The sequence below is a fragment of the Pinus tabuliformis genome, chromosome 6 (assembly GCF_031772625.1).
Source record: "Pinus tabuliformis cultivar Carrire ecotype Pingquan chromosome 6, CPIR1, whole genome shotgun sequence".
NCBI classification, from domain to species: domain Eukaryota; kingdom Viridiplantae; phylum Streptophyta; class Pinopsida; order Pinales; family Pinaceae; genus Pinus; species Pinus tabuliformis.
In genome coordinates, this window is record NC_142292.1 from 728,698,065 (window position 1) to 728,723,156 (window position 25,092).

The 25,092-nt window shown below is 37.4% G+C and overlaps 1 protein-coding gene across 2 annotated transcripts in view; it reads right to left on the reverse strand.

Annotated features, from left to right (window-relative positions):
- ETFQO (electron-transfer flavoprotein:ubiquinone oxidoreductase) overlaps nt 1-24,824 on the reverse strand; it is a 428,724-nt gene extending 403,900 nt beyond the window's left edge. The window contains exon 1 of one of the 2 annotated variants that reach the window (XM_089421080.1): nt 24,062-24,824. In XM_089421080.1, the coding sequence (XP_089277206.1) occupies nt 24,062-24,476 (415 nt within the window). In that variant the 5' untranslated portion in view covers nt 24,477-24,824. The remainder of the gene's footprint in view (nt 1-24,061) is intronic. The other variant, XM_089421077.1, reaches the window with a different exon arrangement.
- Nucleotides 24,825-25,092: the final 268 nt, after the last annotated feature.

Sequence of the window (25,092 nt, forward strand, 5' to 3'; positions counted from 1 at the left end):
AGGCGAGGTAAAAGAATAAGCCCGTTTAATGAAACTGCAGAGAGTTCGCAAAGAGATAGGGTGGTGAAAACTTTAGTTAGGCTCATAGAAAGGTAGAGGAGGCAGAGAGAACAACCAGGCAGCGCCGGAAGAAGGAAACGAATGGCTACAAGGAGAAGAATGAGAAGCGAAGCGGATGAGGAGAGCAAAGGACGGCAAAGCCCGGAAAAGAAAGGGAAAAGAATTGATGTTGGGGGATCTCCATAGCAGTATCAGACAGTTCAAGACGAGACCGAGGACGAAGTGGAAATGTTTGATTCCGACCACGACAGATCTGAGCAACCAAGAAAGAGTATATGGAAGGTCGAGAGGCAATTAAAGGACAAACCACAGGAAGAATGGAAGTATGGAGACAGGAGAGGCAAAGGGCGAGAGGAGGGAGGCGATTTCGGGAGCACTTTGGGTATGAAAGGTCTGGGAGGCAGAGGAAACTCTACGAACAATGAAAACACTAATGAGGATATTAGAAGAATAATACAGCAATTGGAGGAAGAAGCGACTCAGGGTCAGTCAGGATCAGAAATGGAAGATTGGGAATACCTGCTACCAGATCCAGGGAATACTAGAGGACGCATGACACTGTATAAACAAGCCTTGCATGTACACTGGGTCATGAAAAGGCTGTTGGCTAAGGCTATGGAGCAGGTAGCCATGGAGATGGCTGAACTGGCCCAAGGGATTCCTAATTTGAAGAAAGAAATGCAGAACATTCAGGTCACATTGATAATGCAGGACAAAAAACTGGAAGAGATACAGCAGCAGATAAAGAAGATCAACCCGGGAATAAAGAAAGAAGATGATCAGCAGGAGGCCATGGCTGGTTAATAACTGGAGATATGTATATGCTTTTCTTAGTTTTTTGAATGCTGATGGACAGTTTTTGGTTTCAATATCAGTATATAATGCAAATAGGAATCAGCAGTAATCTTTTTGAATGTCTAGTTTACTTAGCCTGGACAAGAAGACTTAGTATTTTTTGTTTTTGGATGGCTATCAAAAACTTAAGTTGGCCAACAAACCCGGTTTCCCTTCGGGGCAGGTTGAGGCCATCATGAAAATGTACTGGTTTCAATTCGAATTAATGGAAAAAGTATGGTCCCTCCTTAGCTTACAAAAAAAAAATTGAGGAAATAAATGCAAGATTTAAATTTTTTAATATATTAAAATGCATTTAAATTTTCGACAGATGAGATTAAAAGGGATTTTGATCCTCATCGACGGTCGAAATCATTTTGACATGATAACTCGAACTAGCCGTTGGAAATTTTCCTTTAAATAGGGTGTCAAGGGTCATTTGAAATCAGATTCGATCTTAGAGTCTGGTGCTAAAGAAAGCTCTCTTGTAGTCATTTTTTGTGCAATAAAGAAAGACTTTGGGGTTGAAAATCTTGCTGGTGTTACTCTTCTGGAAATGTTGTAAGATGTTTTATTTTTCTGCATAATTTTATTTTCAGCCATTGATAATAGCTTGATGAAGATTGATCTAGGCACAGGTATCTTGTCTGATCTCTGGGGTTTGAATGATAGTTTAATTTCTGAAATATAATGGCAGGTATCTCCATTTGATCTGAATTTCACTGTTGTTTTCTCCCTCTATGTTAATGGTTGATTTAAGTTGTGCAGGATATCTTTAGTTTTGAGTTTACCGGGCGTTAGGGGAAGTTCTCGGTTGAACCAGCCAACTCCCGGATTGTGTTTTCTGAAAGAGCCCAGCGAATTTTGATCCTGGGCTTATCATTTGAAAAAAAAATTATGAATGCATGAAGGGTTTTCTGAAGCACATCACATTGAATTTAAATTCTGAAAATATTACTATGGAATATTGACAAATCTGGCTGCTTAAGAGTCGAAAATCTGTAAATAATAAATATTGTAAATTTTTAGCTGGTCTTAGGGTTTTTAGGGTTTCAGTTTTTTTTTTTTACATTTTCAGGTTCTGGTTGTTTGTTTTCATTATTTTCAGGTTGCAGGTACAGGTTTTGAAAATTTTGCAGGGATAATCTTCAGGTTTTCAATTTTTCTGAAGACGGCCAGCTATCTACTTGTTGGGGTTTCATTTCCGCAGGAAAATTTCGAAATTTTTTTAGGGTATGCACTATTTAGATCTCCGGATTTGCGTCCATCAGACTGCTAGCCATTCAAATTCACGCATATCTACAACTCCATTTGCTTTCACATTGCTGCAAGCTTCATTCTCATCCATCGATTTGCACAGCAAACTTTCCAACGCTGCCATCGAAGCACTCATCCGCAGCTTCCATCGCTGCTCCACCCACAGCCTTCTTCTCTCACCTTCGTTCTCCCCTGATCCACGGATTTCTTCACCTGCAGCAACATCGCTTCTATTCACTGCTAAAACTAGTTTCCTTTCTTGCAAATCTTCGCTATTCCACGCATCTGCAAACTCGTGGCTCTCTGCATTGGTGGCGCCACGGTGTCACTCTTTAGCTCAGCTCCTCCCTCACACTGGCACACCCAGGCTCCACGCTGCCTATCCGCAGCTCCCTTGCCCTTCCACACACCTGCAAAGCATATCAAATCTGCGTATTTGCTGCACGCAGTCTTCTCTCCGCCAACAGGCTTCTCTCCGCTGGACCTGCAAATACACAACAAACTCCAATACAAAAACCCAGAAGATTCATGTCCATCCACGTAGCCCCTTCTTCGTCCCAATTCTGCTGCGTCCAGCTCCACGCAATTTTGGCTCTCCTTACCTTTACGCTGCCGCCATCAAATTCTCACACACAGGCCTGCAGCCAAAAGATATTCAATACCCCTTTTTTGTGTATGTAAGGTTGGTATAGTGAGGTTACTCGGGTTAGTGTATATCAAAAAAGTTTGAAAATAACAAATCGATTTTCATTTTTTTTAATTAGCTGTTAGTTCAAGCTTAGTTTTGTTTTAGTTTTTTAATAAATCAAAAATCACAAAAACAAAAATTTCGATTTTAAATTTCTTTTTTATGTTTATTTGATTTAGGTTAGCTTAGATGTTAGCTTTATGTTTAGCTATATTTAGTTTAGATTTTATAATTAGGCTTTAGTTTAGATATTAATTTTCATTTTGTTTAGGTTATATGTATATTTAAACTTGGTACTTTATATGAAAAATAAAAAATAAAAATTATAAAAACAAAAACAAAAAAGTTTAAAAAGGTTAGTTTTTTTAGGATTTATTTAGATTTAAATTTAGATTTAATTTTTTAAAGTTTGAGTTTAAATAATATCAAAAATAAATAAATAAAATAAAAAGATTTTTTTTTCTTTTATTAAATTTTTAGATTTAGATTAGTTTAATATTTGATTTTTTTTAAAGTTATTTTTTAGTTTTAGTTTATTTTCTTTTTCATTTAAGTTTAGTTTAGTGTAAATAATTTTAGGTTTCATTTACTTTAATTTTTGCTTAGTTTTGTTTTATTTAAAAATAGAAAAATATAAAATATATAAAAGATATTTAAAAAAAAAATTGAAAAAAGAGTAATTGAAAATTGAAGATTTCTTTTAAAGTCTTTTTTTTGTTGTGGTATAGTTAAATGAGCTTAAATGTTTACATCTGGAGATTAACTATTTGAATTTGGTTAGCATTTAAATTTTATGGTTGTTTAAAGCATTTAATCTTTAGAAATTTAATCGTTGGATCATTGTTAAGGCATTGTGAGTTTGTTGAATATCTTGCATTCTGCTTGGGTTATTTGATGATAAATGATTGTTAATCATGGAATTATAAAGTTCATATTTCTGCAGCATTTAATAAATAATCATTTAATCATTAACTCCATAAGGCACTGGTACATTAACTTCTAAAATCAGTCAGGTGCTAATCTTCCTTGCTGTGTCTCCCAACCCAACTGGTCCACAGTTGGTCTTTTTTTATCCCATAGGGTCTACCCCCCTTAGCCTCGGGAGACGGCTTAAACGAAGGGATCGGGGATCAGGGTGACAGCCGCCGGTCTGAGCATTGTCACGCTGCCCAAACAATCTGTGCGACAACATTTTTTGATTATTTATTAAATATTGCAGAAATATGAACCTTGTAAAACAATCATTTATCATCCAATAACCCATAAGGCACTGGTACATTAATTTCTAAAAATCAATCAAGTGCTAAATTGCTGTGTCTCCCAACCCAATTGGTCCACAGTTGGTTTTCATTCATCTCATAGGGTCTACCCCCCTTAGCCTCGGGAGACGGCTTAAATGGAGAAACTGGGGATCAGGGTGACAGCCCCCGGTCTGAGCGTTGTCGCGCTGCCCAAACAATCTGTGCGACAACAGGTGTGATAATCAAAGTGCCATTCAACTATGCAAAGATCCAATCCAACATCAGCGCAACAAACACATCGAACTACACATGCACTTCATTAGAAATCTCATTCATGACCATGTCCTTGAAGTGCAATATTGTTCAACCGATGATCAAGTCGCAAACATCTTTACAAAGGCTCTCACAGAGGCGAAGTTTACTAAACTTTGATTTATGGTTGGAGTTCAGGAAGTTGTCACTAAGGGGGGATAAGCTCTAATGCCTCCTTCCTTCTCCTATTGTGTCATCTTTGTACATCCTTCAATCCTATCCCAAGTTGTTCTTAAGGGAGATGTTAAGATATTCTGACACAGGAAATAATTAAGCATAACTTGGTCTAGTTTATAGTTAGGTAAAGTGTGTTTCTTTAGTATGTACTTTTTGTAACTTACAATCCGACGGTCACGATATGTTCTAGACATGAAGTGATCCAACAGTTCATTCTCTCCTCAGTATTACCGACACTTGATCCGTGGCTTAACACCTGATTGGTCTATGATCTCTATTTAAAGAGCATGGAGGGTCATTTGTTAGGTGATCGTTCATGAGAGAAGCTTATGTAAATTTTCTTTCTTTTACATTAATAAATTCCCTGAAGTGGTCACGTTGGCTCAGGCCATGGACTGTTTCCCTCTTTGAGGGTTTTAACCACGTCAAGAATACTGGTGTACTGATCTGTGATCTATTTGTGAGTGGTGTCCTTTGGTGTTCTATCTAAGGAACTTACCCTGTAAATTCCTATATGGTACCAAAGCTATTCGAGGGTCGCATCCGTTGGTGATCCAAATCCAAATTCAGTACATCTACATCCGACTGTCGTTTCCTAGAGCTATTGTTTTGATCGCTTTCGGACTAAGAAGACTTCTCTATTGTGTTAGGAGCATCTGTTCTAGTGAGGAACCCCTTTCGTTTCACGCGAAAAGGTTTCTGGTAGTCCTAGCTACGTCATTTTTAAGATCTTGAGGTATACAGTCTTTATTTGCAGTTATAGTTATTTATCTCTCTATTTATTTCGGTTTATAGTCCTCTATAATTCTTTTTATTACCGGATCTATACCTTTTATTTATACGTACGCACTTTGCCCCGCGACTCTGTGTGATCTGGGCAAACCAGAAACAGAAAGAAAGTATTTTTCTCATGCGTATGCTCTTTTCCGCCACGTCTTAGTGTGATCACGGAAAATCAGAAACATTAAGGAAAATATATAGTTTTCGGCCAAATCTAACTTTAAGTTGTAAGGCTTAGATACTTTTGCTTGTTCGTTTGGTTTGTGTGGTTATTTTTTTGTTTTGTAGGCAAAAATGGGTTTTTGAAGTAAGCACGCACTCCAAAGCTTCAGTGAGCAAAAAAAATAAAAAATAAAAATAAAAACAAAAAACCCCCCTTCCTCCTTTCCAATAATTATTGACCTTTTAAACTAGCTCACTTGGTCTAAAGTTACTTTATAAGAATAGAGATCTTGGGTTCAAGTCTTTCTTTTTGTTGAGTTACTTTTTCAAAAAGCACATGTAACTTATGTTTTAAAGTTACTTTATGTAAAAGTAATCTTGCCCATTATAAAAAGTGAGTCACTTTATCTTTTATTTAAGTTACAATTTAGTTGATAGTTCATAAAGTATCATTGTAAAAGTAACTTTCACTTATTTATAAAAGTAGGTCACATAAAGTAATCATTTTTTAAAAGTGAGCTAATTAGATTAAGTTTGGAAAAGAGGGTGGGAGGGGGAGGTTTAAATATAACATTATCATCAACTTCCCAACATTCACGTGTTTCGTTGGCATCTTCAACAACTTTTCTTCAAAAAGCTATAACTTCTTCATCCGAAAGCCATTTTTTTTAATCGGCCTAATTTTTCGAGATCTTTCCGTTGGAACACTTAGTTTCAGCATATACAGCTTCAATTTCTTTTAAAATGGAAAGTCTATGCCTAGTTATTCTTGACAGCACCAACTATTTCCAATGGCTATCCTACATTGTGGATTTACTTAGAAGTAAAGGTCTTTATAGAATAGCCTCAGGCCAAGAGTCTAAACCTCAAGATGAAGATAAGTAAGCCAAATGGGAAAATAAGCAAGATCAAGCACGTGGGTTGATAGGGATGTATATTTCTCCAGACCTTAGATTTCATATCACAAAAATTGATACCCCCGATGAAGCAATGAAACAGCTCAATAAAGTTTTTGGAATTAAAAATGAAATTAGAGCCCATCAACTCGAAAATGAGTTGCTTACGTTGGACCCCAATAATTTTTCTTCCATTGAAGATTTTTTGTCCAAGTTCAAGACCCTTAGACTTCTCTTGGAAGGTGTTAAGGTTAAGAAAGATGAGGGTAGCCTTATCTATTCCATTCTTACTAAGTTAGGACTAGTCTACTCTATGTTTGTTTCCACCTTCCATTCTACTAGAGAGGCCTTTATTTCTCAAGGACAAGACTACAAATCCCCCTCTTTTGATGTCCTTTCTGATTCTTTAATAAGAGAGCAAGAAAAACTCTTACATCTTGGTCTTCTTAATACTGGAAACTCTTCTAAGAAAACCTTAGTAGCCCAGCAGCAACCAAGTTCAAAGAATCCTAAGAAGCAGCATCCTAAAAAGAATGGTCCTAAACCAAACAAGGGTCCTAAGCAATTTCAGTCTCACAACGAAAAATCAACTCAACAAAATGATAAGGCAACTAAAAACAAAGGGAAGAAGACTAATAGACATTGCAACTTTTGTAATCGTGATGGCCACTTAGAATCCAAATGCTTTAAGAAGATGGAAGTCTTGGAAGCAACAATGAAGAAGCATAACATCCATTTTGAGCACTCTTCAACTTCAAATTCATGAATAGCACTTTCTGCATGTGGTTGTCAAACATCTCGGTCTGGTTATGCACTAAATGTATCTTCTTCTCCTCATTCTCATCAGTGGCTCATTGATTCTGGAGCTTCTTATCACATGGCCAAAAACAAAGCCATGCTTTCTTCTTTAGATGATTGTAACACCAAAAATATATATGTTGGTGATAATAGATCTCTTAGTGTTGTAGGGACTGGAACTATTCATCTAGACAATGGTCAATTTAATGATGTACTATGTGTTCCTACTTTATTCTGCAACCTTCTATCTATATATCAGATAACTCATTCAAGTGAAGGTAAACCATTGAATTCTCACCCCATGATGTTGTAATTAAGGACCTAAGAGATCCTAAACAGATTTTAGCTACTGGCATTGTTGATGATTCTACAAGGTTGTATAAGTTTAGCAAATTTGGGTCATCAACTCTTCCCTCAATATTTGTTGCTCATAATGATGAAGTGAACAAACTTTGGGATGAGCCATTTGGTCACTTAAACTATCACTCCCTTCAAAATCTATATAAAGAAAATATGGTGACAGGTCTTCCTATGGTATCTTGCAAAGATGGTGTTTGTTCTTAATGTGTACTCGGAAAACATCATCGGGATGGTTGTGAAAAATGTGCCTCTTGGCACACCTCAGCCCCTTTACAACTTGTGCATAGTGATTTATGTGGTCCACTTCCAGATGTTCCATTCTCTAGCTACAAGTCGTTCTTTACTTTCATTGATGATTTCTCCAGACACACTTGGGTATACTTCTTGAAACTCAAGAGTGAAGTCTTTAACAAGTTCTTGGCCTTTAAGGCCTTTGTTGAGAAACAATCTGGACATCAAATTATTTAGCTAAGATCTAATAATGGCGGAGAATATGTTAACAACAAATTCATCAACTTTTGCACTAAGCATAGAATTCAATTGCAACATATTGTTCCATATATTCCACAGCAAAATGGTGTAGCTGAAAGGAAGAATCGCTCCTTAAAGGAAACGGCTAATTGCATGCTTCAATCTAAAGGACTTAGTCTTAATGTTTGGGCAGAAGCAATTAACTGTGCAAATTACATAGTAAATCGCACTCCTACTAAGATTTTAAACAATATCACTCCAGAAGAAGCATGGACCTCAATTAAACCAGATGTAAGTCACTTCCGTGTTTTTGGAAGTGAAGCATGGGCCCATATTCCAGATGAGAAACATAAAGCCTTAGAACGTAAGAGTAAAAAATGTATTTTTGTTGGATATTCTAAAGATGTCAAAGGATATATACTTCTTCAACCTAAATCCAAAAATTTTATCATTAGAAGGGATGTAAAGTTTGCTGAAAATATATCGGCCTACGAGTCTAGTTCGGTAGATGTGCCACCTCTCTCTATCCCTTCTACTTTTGAAAATATTCCTTCTTCAGATGATGACAGTAAGGATGACAATCCTCCCCCGCCTTCTCGGGATCCTCCTTCAACTCCTTAGCTTCCAAAATGGGTCCGCGCTACTAGGGATGCAACAGGTGATCCTATAGATCAGCGTCATACACGTTCTCAGTTTGATAGAGCCTCTTCTTTACTGGCTCAAGCTTTAGCGAATTATGATCCTGACACTGTTACAGAAGCTTCAAGCCATCCAAATTGGGACGCAGCTATGAACAAAGAAGATTGTTCATTATTGGCAAATGATAAATGAGACCTTGTTCCTCTTCCAAAGGGACAAAAATTTGTTAGATGCAAATGGGTTTATGGAACCAAGTTTGGACCAGATGGAAAAGTTGACAAACATAAAGCTTGCTTGTTGCTAAGGGTTTTTTACAAGTTGAAGGCATTGACTATACTGAAACCTTCTCCCCTGTTGCCAAAATGAACTCTATCTGTCTTGTTCTTTCCCTTGCTGCCTCTTTCAAATGGGAAGTTCATCATGTGGATGTTAAATCCGCCTTCTTGCATGGGGACTTGCATGAAGAAATCTATATGGAACAACCTCCTGGCTTTACACAAACAGACTCCAGCCTTGTATGTCGGCTTAATAAATCCCTTTATGGTCTCAAGCAAGCCCCTTGGGTTTGGTATGCCAAAATGGATAGCTTTCTTTTAGATACTAGCTTTTCTAGGTGTCATTCTGACAATACTGTCTACACCAAGAAAGTGGGCAAGTTCCTTATCATTCTTGTTCTTTATGTTGATGATCTTATCCTTACTGGTAGTGATCCCAACCTTATAAACCATGTGAAGTCTAGCCTTAAAAAGCAGTTTGAAATGACAGACTTAGGACACTTGCATTATTTTCTTGGTCTTCAAGTCTTGCAATCCAAAGAAGGTATTTCCCTTTCCCAGTCCAAGTATATCTGTGATCTTCTACGCCACTTTCACATGGAAGACTGTAAGCCAGCCCCTTCTCCCTTTTAGTCTGGAGCCAAACTTTCAATCACTTGTACTTCCCCTGAAGTTGATGCTACCTTATACTGTCAGCTTGTTGGAAACTTTAGTATCAGACCCATACTCGTCCTAACCTTTCCTTTGTTGTTGGCCTTGTTGCTCGGTTTATGCAAAACCCACATGAAAGTCATTGGAAAGCAGCTAAAAGAATACTTCGTTATGTTCGAGGTATAGTTCAGTTTGGGATTCATTACAGTGCAGAAGCATCTCCTCTATTGGTTGGTTTCACTGGTTCTAATTGGGTTGGTGACCCTGGTGATCAAAAGTCTACTGCAGGTTGTCTTTACTCTTGGTTCTGGACCTATTACATGGGCTTGCAAGAAACAAAGTACCATTTCTCTTTCTTCAATAGAAACAGAGTATCGTGGTGTCATTGAAGCTAATAAGGAAGCCATGTGGCTTCGATACATCTCATCAGAGTTTGGTTTTCAACAGCAGCATCCGCCTACACTTTGGTGTGATAATCAAAGTGCCATTCAACTATGCAAAGATCCAGTCCAACATCAGCGCAGCAAACACATTGAACTACACATGCACCTCATTAGAAAGCTCATTCATGACCATGATCTTGAAGTGTAATATTGTTCAACCGATGATCAAGTTGCAGACATCTTTACAAAGGCTCTCACAGAGGCGAAGTTTACTAAACTTTGATTTATGGTTGGAGTTCAGGAAGTTGTCACTAAGGGGGGATAGGCTCTAACGCCTCCTTCCTTCTCCTATTGTGTCATCTTTGTACATCCTTCAATCCTATCCCAAGTTGTTCTTAAGGGTGGATGTTAGGATATTCCGACACACATGAAATAATTAAGTATAACTTGGTCTAGTGTATAGTTAGGTAAAGTGTGTTTCTTTAGTATGTACTTTTTGTAACTTACAATCCGACAGTCACAATATGTTCTAGACATGAATTGATCCGACGGTTCATTCTCTCTTCGGTATTACCGACACTTGGTCCATGACTTAACACCTAATTGGTCCACGATCTCTATTTAAAGAGCATGGAGGGTCATTTGTTGGGTGACAGTTCATGAGAGAAGCCTATGTAAATTTTCTTTCTTTTACATTAATTAATTGCCTGAAGTGGTCGCGTTGGCTCAGGCCGTGGACTGTTTCCCTCTTTGAGGGTTTTAACCACATCAAGAATACTGGTGTGCTGATCTGTGATCTGTTTGAGAGCAGTGTCCTTTGGTGTTCTATCTAAGGAACTTACCCTGTAAATACCTACACTCAAAATATGTTCAACAAATCTCAAACTCTACTTCAAGTCAGGAATAGATAATTCTCCTTTTACTTGGCTTGGACTGCTCCAGATATGTCTAAGATGGATCACCGAAATTTCCTTGTCCAGAATGCCCACGATTGGGTATATTTATATTGATTGGAGCAGGCCTATAATGGAGCCGACTTGACCCTTTGAAAAAACACAACCTTTAACTGGAGCCGACTTTAGAAATTTAAATTTCAAATTTAATTTTCTTCCTTTTCGTAGGCAGAGTTGTATTCGAATTTGAATTTTGCTCTTTGTTATCTTGAAGGCTATTGTAGCTGGCGAGTACCTCCCGCAACCACCCAAAATTCAAAAACACATCCACATCCTTGAGTAGGGTTGGATAACTTTGCCCTGAAGGTTGATGCGGCTATAAGAATAGAAAAGCATAAGATGACCACAACAAAAGAAAAAGAAAAGTTAAAATGCAAAAGATGGTCAAGACATAATTAGTGTGAGAAAAATCCTAGCGTGAGCACTACCCCACTTACTGTTGGAAAATGCAATATGGCAGCTATTAATTCAAATTTTCTTTATCCTTAATAATTGCTTGTGAACTTTATTTATCTTCTTGTGTTTTCTTTATTAGTTCTTCATCAAACAATTATCAAGAGCAAAATAGTAAAGATAGTGGACACAGAAATTAGGCTCCAAGCCAGGGCAAAACCCCTCCAAGGGGAAAACCGAAAAATCTCCTCTTCTTATAGAATATGCTTCAAATGAGATAAACAAAGCCCAAACCCTAGACCAAGTCCTCCTCCAAGTACCAAGTCAGCCCTCCTTCCAAGAAAGCTCAATCCTGCATCAACCAACTTCCAGCTACAACTTCGACCCTTAGCTTTGATACCGCAACTTTAATCTTGTAGTTGTTACAGAAACCCTAATTTTCGCACAAGACAATTCCTCAAGAGAATCTCCTTTGAGCAATATAATGTCTTCCAAGGTCAACAAAGTCAAATCAGAATCCTCGCTCTTCCAGCAGCTTGATCCTACAATTTGATCTCCTGCAATTTCGGCCTTCTTTGAAGCTACCAAAACCCCAGTTTTCGTACATGTGAGAAACATAGAGCCCAAAAACAAACTTTCCTCCTTGGATTCTCCTTGCCTTCTAGATCTTCCCTTTTCTTTCCTTGTTTTTTTCAGCTTCAAATCGAACCTCTTATTGAGAGATCAAACTTGTGTGAGTGAATTTGTCAAATGAGGTCAAAACTACTTCTATTTATCGCCTTTCCAAGGGGTCGAATTTCCTCCTTTAGGCCGACTTGTAGTTGTCGTGGCCGAATTGTACTTTGGAGGTTTCCAAGACTTTCTAGACTCAAAATAAATTATTTTACAAGGTATATCTTGCCCAAAAGGGTCTTATATTCATGATGTTGACTCTCTTGAATCATGAAAATAAATCCTATGACCTAATAAACCCTAGAAGCATGAAGAACATGCTTTTACCTATAAGACCATCAATAAGAAGCATGAAACCCATGCTTTAAAATAATAGTTTTTCTTTCTTCTTTTGTTTGTTACATAAGATATACATATTGAAATGAGTACAATAACAATTATGAAGACCGAAACTAGTTACATTTCCAACACTCCCTCTTAACTAGGGAGGTATTCATAATTGTACACTTAATACAACATCATTCTCAAATTAAAGATTTCTCATAACAAGAGTCGGATTCACAAGCCAACTGTAAGCATCAACATTATAACCAAAATTGTCTTTGAGGCCTAACTAGACAAGCTCAACTTCATTTGAGAGCATTATGTTGGGAGGCTTTACGTGAGATACTGCACTACCTCTAAGGCACATACCCCATCCAGATGTTCACTAGGTATGTCCTTTTAGGACTATTCTTATCTTGGATTTTTATCCCTTAATCCTCAAAGAATATCGGTCCTCTTCGACCACTCTTATCTTGGATACTTGTCTTATCCTCAAAGAGTGTTGGTACCTTTCCTTTCTTGGATTGTCTATCCTCAAGGAAACCACAGATGCTTATCCAATCCTCCACCATTCTTTCTTCATGGCCTTCACTTAGACTTAAGGTTGTTAATCATGTCAAGTGCATGACACATGAAGAAGAGAATGCACATGTGATGTTCATCATCACTCCCTCTCAACCAAAGAGGATATCCCCATTCCCTCTTGATTTAGGGAATAGATCCTTGCTCCTATTCAAGGAGACTCCTTCACTCCCTCTCAAATCTAGAGGAGATTCCTGACTTCCTTCCAATTTCAGAATTCAGAGCCACAAGCTCTCTAGCTTGTTTCCATAAGAGTATCAACCACCTTTTCTTTATGGAGATAGTTGCATGGCTCCCTCTTTCCTTCGCATCTCATTATGTCGAGCTTTCTTCCTTCCTGGGTATCATGGAGCCATCTTCTTCCTTCAATCTTGTGACAGGGTTCAGGTCATCAATCTTGCACATCACTTTCATCTTGTCATCATCAATGAAGGCATTATATTGAGCCTTACCAAACTTCAAGCTAATCATAGCTTCCTCATGAAAGTGATCTCCTTTGTATGAGCTTGAACTTCAGGTTATCTTCTCGCACTGCTACCTTTTAATCCCAAGATGAAAACATCTTGACTTCATAATTGCCAAAATCATATGTTGAGCTTGCCTCAACATTCATCATATATTCCTGCAATATCCTTCCAGGTAGCAAAACAATATGTTAACCATATAACCAATAACAAAAATATTAGACTTACCTCATCGTGATGGCTTTCTCATCAAAACATCAACATCCTCATGGTCCATCTCCACAAGAATCTTCCTTCATGCATCAGAGTGCCCAAGGATCGAACTTGATTACCAAGTTATAATTTTGTTCTGGAGACTATACTAGATGTTGATCACTATTCTATATAATCTAGTGAGAAAGTCTTGATCCTTTATTCATTCTAGAGTAAGTCAAATTCTTCTTTTAAGCATCATATAACCATACTAAGCATATTTTATGACCAACTTCTTTTACAAGATTCTGTACATATGAATCCTACCCAAGAGAAGAGTTACTTCAAATATGCATTCCTATGCTTTCATACAATCATCTAGTTATTTGACCTTAAATGAGCCTTCAATTTGACCAACTGGATTCTTTCATCCTTCAAGAGTATTGTTTCCACACTATATGGAATATATACTAACCTTGTCATAATGCTTAACCTTCCAAAATGATGGTTCTTATAGGATCTTGATGATCCATCTTAGCAAAATGACTACCTCTGACATAATGTTAGATAATGCTTGGATGAACAGTAATATGCAAAATGGTCCCAATCTTCTCAATTTTGAAAGACTAGACGATCCTTATTAAAGAAACTCAATCAAGTATGCCCTAAATAAGCTACTATCACATGCTTCTATCTATGATGTCGTGCTTTTATAAAAACAAAACTCTTCTAGAGTAAACAATAATGCATGTTATTCAGGAAATACAAACTTCATAAAGAACCTACTAGAGAGGATGCCTTCTTCAACAGCAAAGATCTTTGATATCTTCTCTCTTCAGCTTCTTCTCAGGTTCTCCCTTCTCTTCTGCTATGTGAGATTCATTGCTTTCCTTTCTTTTGTTGTTTTGCTTGTTTGGACAGTCCCTTTTAAGGTGTTTGTATTCATTACATCCAAAGCATTGAACCTTGGACATATTTGGCTTCTTCTTGGACTTTCCAAACTTTCCCTTCTTTAGCTTCTTGGTTCTTGCAATAAAGGCTTGAGATTGTTCATTTGATTCAATGTCATCCTTTGCCTTGATCCTAGTCTCTTCCAAGATGCATTGAGCCCACAACTCATCAAAAGGAGTAGTATCTTTCTTAGAGTAGATGCTAGTTGCAAAACTGCTCCATTCTAGTGGCAAAGCATTCAGTACACAGATGGTCATTTCAGAGTCAGAAATTGTCTCCCCAAGCCCATGCAACTGATCTCTTATTTGTGAAATATTCATTAGATAGGAGGCCATGTCTTCATCCTTTGATTTCCTTATTCTATATAGTTGGTTTCTCAAGGAAATATTTTGACCTGATGTACTTATAGAGTACAACTTTACTAGCTTATCATACATAGCCTTAGAAGTCTTCAAATCAGCAACAAAGGGAACAAGATGATCCTTAATGGATTCAACAATGATCCTTTGTGCCCTCACTTCTCCTTTCTTGTATTTTTCTAACTCTTGAGTCTTGTCTTTTCTAGGTTCAACAACTTCACCGAGGACATATTCCATTACTTCATGTTCTGTAAGTGCTAGATCAATCCTTTTCTTCCATGCTAGGAAATTTGTTGAGCCAACGAGCTTATTGCTTTCCTTGCAGAAAGAACCCATATGACCTGTAGATTCAGACATAACATAACAATATGGTAGTTACTTGTCAATCAAGAGTCTTCTCTTCTTTGATGATGTCTCCAACTATCTTGATGCTTTCAAGATCTTCAAAGAGACTTCAATGATGTCCTTGAAAGATGTTTTCTAGGATTCCTTCAACAACAACTTCCAAGAGTGATGAATGATACCAAGATCCTTTGATGCTTCCTTCAAAAATGTCTTCCAATAAGCCTTTAAATAGATCTCCTTCCAAGAGAGACCAACAACCTTCTTGCAATTTTCCTCTTTCAAGCCTTTCCTTGATGCAGTCTTCTTTCTTCAATAAGAGTTTGATTCTTCTGCAAGTGATTCCCCTTAGCAAACCCTTCTTTGTGTCCACAAGATGATCCTTTCAGTTGCCTTCTCTTGTTCACCTTAGCTCTGATACCATGTTGGAAAATGCAATATGGCAGCTATTAATTCATATTTTCCTTATCCTTAATAATTGCTTGTGAACTTTATTTATCTTCTTGTGTTTTCTTTATTAGTTCTTCTTCATCAAATAATTATCAAGAGAAAAATAGTAAAGGAAGTGGACACAAAAATTAGGCTCCAAGCTAGGGGAAAACCCAAGAAAATCTCTTCTCTTCTTATAGAATCTGCTTCAAATGAGACAAACAAAAACCCAAACCCTAGACCATGTCCTCCTCCAAGTACCAAGTCAACCCTCCTTCCAAGAAAGCTCAATCCTGCATTAGTCAGCTTCCAGCTACAACTTCAACCTCCAGCTTCGATATTGCAACTTCGATCTTGTAGCTGTTGTAGAAACCCTAATTCTGGCACAAGACAATTCCTCGAGAAATTATCCTTTGAGCAAGATAATGTCTTCCAAGGTCAACGAAGTCAAATCAGAATACTCGCTCTTCCAGCAGCTTGATCCTGCAACTTGATCTCCTGCAATTCAGACCTACAATTTCAGCCTTCTTTGAAGCTGAATGAACCCTAGTTTTCGAACATGTGAGAGATATAGAGCCCAAAAACAAACTTTCCTTCTTCTTGGATTCCCCTTGCCTTCTCGACCTTCGCTCTTCTTTTCTTGCTTTTTCTAGCTTCAGATCGAACTTCTTATTGAGAGATTGAACTTGTGTGACCGAATGTGTCAAATGAGGTTGAAACTACTTCTATTTATAGTTGTTCCAAGGGGTTGAATTTCCTCCTTTAGGCCGACTTGTAGCTGCTAGTGCCAACTTGTACTTTGGAGGTTTCTAGGACTTTCCAGACTCAAAATAAATTCTTTTACAAGGTATATCTTGCCTAGAAGAGTCGTATAATCATGATGTCGACTCTATTGACTCATAACAATAAATCTTATGACCTGACAAACCCTAGAAGCATGAAGAACATGCTCTTACCTAGAAGACCATCAATAAAAAGCATGAAACCCATGCTTTAAAATAATAGTTTTTCTTTCTTATTTTGTTTGTTACATAAGATATACATATTGAAATGAGTACAATAGCAATTATGAAGACTGAAACTAGTTACATTTCCAACACCTATTACCCATCACCCAGTTACTGAGCAATGTTATCAGGACCTGTTGGTCTGACCAGTTGGAGGGAAAAACAGTTGGGACGGGTGAACCAGGCCGTTTTCGGCATTTTTCACTAAACCGTCCGATTAGGTGTTGAACTGGCCTATTTTGTACAATGCTACCAAGGACCCTTTGAACGCAATTAAAAAAAAAGCAACGATTTATGAATGGGGAAGCCTAGTATTTGACCATATTTCCCTACTAATGTTATGCAAAAGTGACATTCTCATTTATCTTTCATTTTCATCCTTTTACTTAAGTTTTTAACATTACCATTAATTGACCCAGGATGTTTAAGAGTGGTTCCAAACTTATTGGATTTCATATGGAGAAAGTAAAATTTTAGATCACACTCAAAATCCAACAAACTTAACAGTTTTTTAGGATTTCAAGATTGGCGGATTGCAATGTTTCCACTAGATTTTGTCATGTATGAGGGTATGGAACTAGCATTTAATCAAGAGCACCAACCGCTCTGTTGAGAAATCTAGGGCATCATGTATTTCACTTGATCTCTTTTCTATTATGACATTATTTTATGAAGATCACTATGAGAGGGAACACAAGTTGTAGGCACACAGCCAGGGCCAAACCCCTAGGTAGGGGAAAACCCAGTCAAGAACTCTTCCTTCAGTAGATTCATATCACAATGAGACAACCAAGACTCTTGACACCTAGACCAAGAACCTTCCATCCATCAAGTCATCCTTGCATACACTTGTTGGTTCATTTCTTCATATGATAACCATAAGTAGTTCATCTCGGCTTCTATACTTCAGTCCTGTAGTAGTAGCTATCTTAACTTTGTAGTTATATAAAGACTTAATCCTGAAACCTCGGTCCTGTATTCATACAAAAGTCTTGTCACACATGATTCCTGTAGCCATACATAAGTCCTCGGTCTAGTAGTTATATCAACTGTCAAATCTGTAATTTGGAATCTCAATTCTGTAGCTATACTCAGTTTCGTTCTTGTGGCTTCTCCAAGGAATCTCAGTCATGTAGCTTCTTTAAGGAATCTCGGTTCTGTAATAAATGGAAGTTCTTGTCTTGTAGTCACCTCTTGTAATTACTTCGTTGCTTTATTGTTCTGTGGATAGCCCTTATAATATTCTCTGTAAATGTTATCCGAACTCTTGTAATAGCATCTTACTTCGGTCCTGTGATAGATACATATTTCGGTCCTATAGTAGTTAATGCCTCAGCCCTACAATTATCTAGAACTTCAACCTTTTGTTTCGCTATCTTTGTGATATGTCCGAATTGCATCTTTTGCTCTTTGTTTGGTCGAGTGCACAGGGGTATTTATAGTTGTTTCTACCTGTAAAATAAGCCGACTTGAGCAATTTGTGAAGCTGACTTGTGGAGGATTAGTTTGGAGGCCAACTTTGCAAGGTGACTTGATGGAGGAGGCTTTTGACATGACAAAGTAGATTTGACTTTGACTTAAATAAAAATCCTAAAAGCCTACAATGGAGGCTTGACCTATGACCATTGACCCAAGCATGAAATTCATGCTTTAATAAGTCAATTTAAAAATAATAATAAAATCTTTTGACAAATATATTGCATTATACAATTATGAAGACCGAACCTAGTTACATTCTTCAACATCCTTTATGTACCTTGATGTTAGTGGCATTGATTGTTGAACTCCTCTATCATGTTCCTACTAAAAATGTACCCATCTCTCAAACAAAATCTTGACTTTACATGCTAAATTTTTTATATCTTATTTTAATACTTAGAGGGTGATATTGATGACGAACAACCCAATATAGGCAAAGATTTTGATGATAGGTAGGTATTTGTTGTAGCATATTTTTTTTGGATGTTAGAGGCCATCTAGGACCTGTTTGTTGATGTATTTTCAGTTCGGAGATGGATTGCACTCATTGCTATTTTGGTTATGTACACCCTTACATGTCATATAAATAAGAACTTTTTGCTTATTTGTGTATAAATGGTTTGGATTTATATGGATGCACATGAATGCATATGTGTGTGTGTGTGTGTTTCTTTAAAATTTGAATATTTTATGTGGTTTTTGTTCACTGGTTTTTTTACCAATTTCGGCCCAATTCTGACTAGCTCCCAGCCTGGGTGGTCTGCCAGTTCAATGACTGTGAAAATTTCATCTATTGCAACAACTAGAAATTATTCTCCTAATTGTAAATTCAATTATGCAATTTATTTGCTACAGCAAACAATGAATAAAATCACAACTACAATTTTCACCATAAAACATTGTAGAAAACAAAATATTGAAACAGAGAAATTCTAGCACACGCACAAGAATTTTGACATCGTTATTTTTGGACAATTGTCCCTAGAAAAACCCAACTTGGGAAAACTGGTGCAGCAGATGAGGGTTTTATTACTATTCTTCAGCAGCGAATCTGAGTACAATACTTTGGATGCCAAACTGGCAATCCAAAGAGAATCACTGGCAAAATTATTCTGAGGATTTTTCCTCACCCCATAGTTGATTTCAGCTCCTGAACCTAGCCCCTCAGGAATTCGTACTACCTTCTGCGTCAACCTCTACACAGTGCTTGTGCAGGCCTTGCTACTGCAGCCTCTAAAAACTTCTGAAATCTACAGCTCTACTTCTCTCTAGCTATAAAACTGATTCACTGGTCCTCCTGATCAAAATCTCGACCACCAGCTACTGAATCAACTACTCCTCCAACTAGATCAAACTGCTTCGTTGTTGCTGCCTACGCAGTCCCTCTGGGCAAACTCGCACTTCCTCAATTTGAGTCTTCTAGCTCTGAGAACCTCCAACGGAAAACTGCTTCACTCCTCTGCCACCTGCTACTTGATCTCTGGCTCGAATCCTCCTGCTGAATCACTTTGCTACTGGAAAATCGATTTGCCTAGATCACTGAGTGTCTGCACTGGTGCATTCTCCATCTACCCATCAACCTCTTCTTATAATCCTCTGTTGGACCTCAAACGGCCAAGATTAAAACTTAATCAAGGACCCTATTTCCCAGTCGATCCGTGTGAGTTTCTACATGATTCACACATTATCTCAATTAATACTGATTAATTAACCAGATTTCTTAAGTTTAGACTTAAGAAATATTTAAAAATAGGCTAACAATCTAATTGAGACACTTCTAGGTGGAATTTCTAAGTTATGGAGATCTCATGTGTTTTAGCCTCTCCACAAAGTTTCAAGACTAGAACACCTCCATGCTACAAAAACTAACAATGACCAGCCCTGTACTTATAACATTGATGCATGCAACAATAAGCCTCGATACCATGCCTTTCACAATGATATTTTGAAGAATAACTATCCTTCACCCCCTCTTGGCTTAGCTTAGCTTGTATACAACCTCCTTTTTTAAAATAATTCGATGGAACCTGGTCTTTATGCATGAGCTAGTTAATTATCATCAAAGACAATAATATTTTGGGAAGCATGCACTCTGAGGCTATTTCAGCTTGCTAATTATGAATGTAATGCATGGATACAGCTGTGCTATTCTTAGTTAATTAATTAAAGAAAGATAGCAATGCTTTGAGCTAGGGATTCCCTCTAATGAGGAGCTGTCAGCCTGTCCCTGTTATTACTATTTGCAAACAGCAGTATGCATAGAGTGGGAACGGTCTCCTAAACTATTTCCAGCAAGCTAGGATGGTATAATTTAAAAAACAGCAATACTATTGGAGGCAGACCACCGTAATGGAGGCTATTGTTCCTGAGTTTTATTTATGCATACAGATTAGCTATTAAAAGACAGTTAAATTCCTGTAGCAGCAATGGCTTAGTGAGATATTTTGAGCAGAGGTGTACCTAGAGCCAACCTATTTTTGCTAGAAGGTGGTTTTCTGGCATTTACAGTGGGAATATCACATGCAAGCTGGGTACACCATACAAAGACATATACTACCAGTTTATCCTCTTGTTATCAATTAAAAAGACCAGGGAGTTGTTATTCTCGAGGTTGGATTATTTTGACAGGTTACAGGTGCTCTACACCACCATTCCTCATTCATTCCAGACGTGACAGCATTCTCCACTACTAATTGCCAGAGGTTGATGGGACAGCCCCTGATTTGTTGTTGTCTATGGTTAATCCCTGCCTCTTCGTTAACATATCATATGAATTCGACTATGCCTTTTCCTAGTTCTTTGAATTTTGTGGTTGTTCACTGAAAGCAATTGTTCTGCATGGATTTTGTTGTCATTCTCATGCACTTGCTTTGAATTGTTCTTTCACTCGGGGCACATATTCTTTTCTGTTGTTTCATCTTCTTGCTGCTGAAATATTTAATTAGGAAACTAATACCAACTCTCTGCTATTTAATTTACAGTTTAATTATAATATATGTTTTCAAATGCTTTTAGGCACTTTGAGGGCAGCTTGAGTGTGCTGATCTAGTTTAATTTACAAGCAAATTTTCTAAATAGAAAGATAGCATACAAAACCTTTAGGGATATCCCTGCAGCTGGAAAAGCACCAACCCAAATGGAGAGGCATGTAGTGGTGACAGGGTTAGATTGCAAAGAGTTATCACACTGATCTGTTTGTCTTCTCTGTGTGCATTAACAACGCCATAGGTCACCACTGTTGATAGTATCGGCGATATTCGAAAATATCACGATATTTTCGGACGATATATCGCCAAGAAAATATCGCGATCTTTTCTGTTTTGAAAATATCATGATATTTTCAAAATATCGCAATATTTTGAAAATATTGGCAAAATATCGGCTATGTTTAAAATTTTGAAAAAAAAATATTTTTTATGCTTGCCCATATTTGCCGATATTTTCGCCGATATTGCCAAGAAGATGTTTTCTGGACCCTCGCCGATATTTTGCCGATACCGATATTTTCAACACTGCAGGTCACAAGCTCAAATCTGGTTGACTTCCTCAAGGTTACCATCCGCTATTCTGGCTAGCAGTTGAGCAGCCCTCCACCTGGATATTCTGTGGAAGAGGGGACTCTGAGGTTTTCTTTGGAAAAAAGGCATGCTGACTGAAACTGACAGAAGATGCTTGACATCAATATAATAGACATGAGTCGATAGCGCAGGTAGCTAAATTAGTTATATACCTCCACTTAAAATACTCAAAACATGCAAGCACTAAGCACTTCTCCGGGAAGAAACTTCTTGGAGGGTGTTTGAAAAAAAAAAGAATAAAGAGAAGAAAATATAAACTAGCTGTTTTCCCCTAAGAATGAATCAAGAACCTCGCAAGTTGATCACATAAACAATCTGCTTGATTTGGGATAAGATCAGAATTCTACATCAGCATATCTTGTGTTGGACGGGTCACCTGTATGATCATCAATATCTCAAGTTTAATCACAAGGCCAAGTCAATTTCCAATAAATTTGACAGTTAGAGTTGTAAATTCTTGACAAGTGTCTTGAATTATAATTCAAACCCTCTAATTAGAATAAAGATTGACAAGCTTATGAAGAGCAATCCGAATCTATAACCTACTATTGAGAAAAGGTTAATAGCCGCTATGTTGTCAGAAACAAGAAATAGAAAACAGAACAGGAACAGGGATGAAACGAAAAACAGTGCTAGAAGGTTCTAGAGGAGCAAAGAAGGTGTAATATAATAGTTATGTAAGAATGCATTGTCAAGACAGGAACGAAAATGCGTAGGGGAAGAGGAAAGAAACGGTCTACTGATCAGGTTTGTGGTAACAGAGAATGACAGTATTTCCTTTCTGCATAAACTTATCAATCTTTATGTCTTTCATTTGAGTGTAGACTTCTGATATATATACAGACCTGCATGTTAAACGGAAGACCATGCTAATAAGCAAAGCAACAAACTCGCTAATCGTTAATTTAATGTGAGACACGTTGGGATAAATAAAATATAATTTCAAACCTTTAATCGAGACCCTATATGATGAATCAATAGCATCAGATGTTCAAAATAGAATCAAGGGCCTAATTTGCATGAAAGGACTCCTCGGCTGCATCATGTGGCATATAAAAGCATAATAGATCTATTATAACTCATATCTATTAAGCAAAGCACTGAGAAGGATCAAAAGGGCATTGAGATGCATATCAATTCCACATCTATTAAGCACCAAGAGGGATCAAAAGGAAATTGAGACACCAATCGCTAGATGCTTAAAAGATCCCAAGTTAAGATGAATGTATCTACAGTGGGGGTGTGTGTTTGTATTTTTATTTTTATTTTCAACTAGGCAGAGGCCAACCCTAATGTTGGATGGAAGAACGATCTGTCTAATTGCACGATGCTGTCACCACGATGCTGTCACCAGAATTATGCCAGCCTTGGTCAACTCTGGATGCCCCCTGGGCCAGTTTTTATCCCCACAGTTGGCTCCCACCCTCAACTCCTCCCTATGGGAGGGATTTGAATCTAAGACCTGATAAGAACTAAACCCTATGTGTCTATATAGATAGAGAGAGCGAAATTAATGCTTGGTATTCCATTTTGATATTTAGTTTTTTACATTATGAAGAACTTTTTATATTTTTATTTATAAACAGGGATGTTACACATATTACTGAGCTGCTATTTTTATTTTTAAATATTATAATGGGCTGAATTAAACCATGGATCATGTCAGCGCACGCACAGAAATTACAGGTCTCCTCACACTGAGCAGAATGCACCCTGCTTCTTTTGATGCAATAATAATCAGTAGAGATATTGCAAGTATCGCACATGATCACCAATTATGATTAAATGGGAGAGAACTAAGAATCATGTTTGGATTTATGGAACCAAGTTTTCTCCTCACAGAGTGCAACAATCCTAGGAATTCACGCTATGCTAAAGTTAAAGCGACAAATATGAAGTGCCTTCAATAATAGGGCCCGATTAGTTATCCAGTCAGAAGGTAGTTCCTTCATGGAGCGCTATCTGATACCAGCTTACCAAATTATCAGTGGTAAAGCGGAGATGTGTGCCTCAAATAAATTTGATATAATGCAAAACAAGAAACGTGCAATTTAGAGATGAAAAGGGCGCGCAGATTGTGTGTAAATGAGACCTACTCATCCTCTACATACTAATCGATTCTCCTTATCTCCATCGGCCTTGTGCTATCTTGTAAACCCTTATAAGTAATTTGCACTATAGCGTTTTAAGGTCGGACTAGTCCAATATTTTTCTGACGCATAAATGGGTTTGCATATCATGATTCTATGTTTCCAAGCCAAATTTGCGTGATGATAAATGATGCATTGCAGATAATACGTAAATATAGAAATGAATACAAGAACATGAATGTACAACAGAGGCTAAACTTACCGACTTCAGCTCCTTTTTCCACTACACAGACAGAGAGGTCTCTATTTTTCTCTCGACAGAGTTGCTTGAACTTGATAGCTGCAGATAACCCAGCTGGTCCTGCACCCACTATCACTACATCATATTCTAAACTGTCTCTGGGTTCTTCCGCTCCTGCCTGTGTACTGAATCCCCTGCCATGTTCCACGATTCCAATACCATTTGAATTCGGATTTAAGAAAGCTTGCGAAGAATGCAATAGACTACCTACGTTGTTATATATTGCTTGTCCTCTATTATGAAAAATATATTCAACACCAAAGGGATTTGTGTCCGGCGTGATTGCGGATTGAAACCCATTATTGGGTTTCAGCCTTTGCAAGATAGGAGCTCTGGTATAGATTGGCTTGAATCTGCTGTAACGAAAATTAGGCATTGTTATCGTTTTTTCCTTTGGCAATTTTATCAGAGAAATGAAAACGTCCGCCCCTGGGCGTTGGGGAAAGGGCTAATCGAGCCTTATATGACGAGAAATGGATGCGTGTCTAGGATTATTCACGCCATTCAATAAACAACATTTAAAAATTCGAGTTCTCCTTCCAGAGTAGACGTGTCAAGGATTTTGCTGTTTTGTTTCTCAGACATTGGATTTTATGGTTAGCGTGGCTTTTGTCTTAATTCCCTTTTTAACGTATCGGAAAATCGTTGCTCTGTAACTGAGCAAAAATCGAGGCTCCAAGCTTTATACATCGGTTTTCAAATTCCAATCAGCGATTCAATATTGTAGAACATAACAAGTGCCACAGCGGATGTTCCTGCCTAAATAATTTTTATTTTTTTTATATTAAATATTTATATAATTGATTAATTATTTAATTATATAAAAAAGGTAATGTATTGAAATGAAACGATATTTTAAGGTCTACTAGACTAAAATAAGCTTATGAGACCATTAGTTTCCTGTTTTTCGCTCTTTGTAATTTAATCTTTTTCCGATTCAAATTGATGATGAGTTGACCCAACCTTCCAACAATCCCCTCGCTAAAAAGACA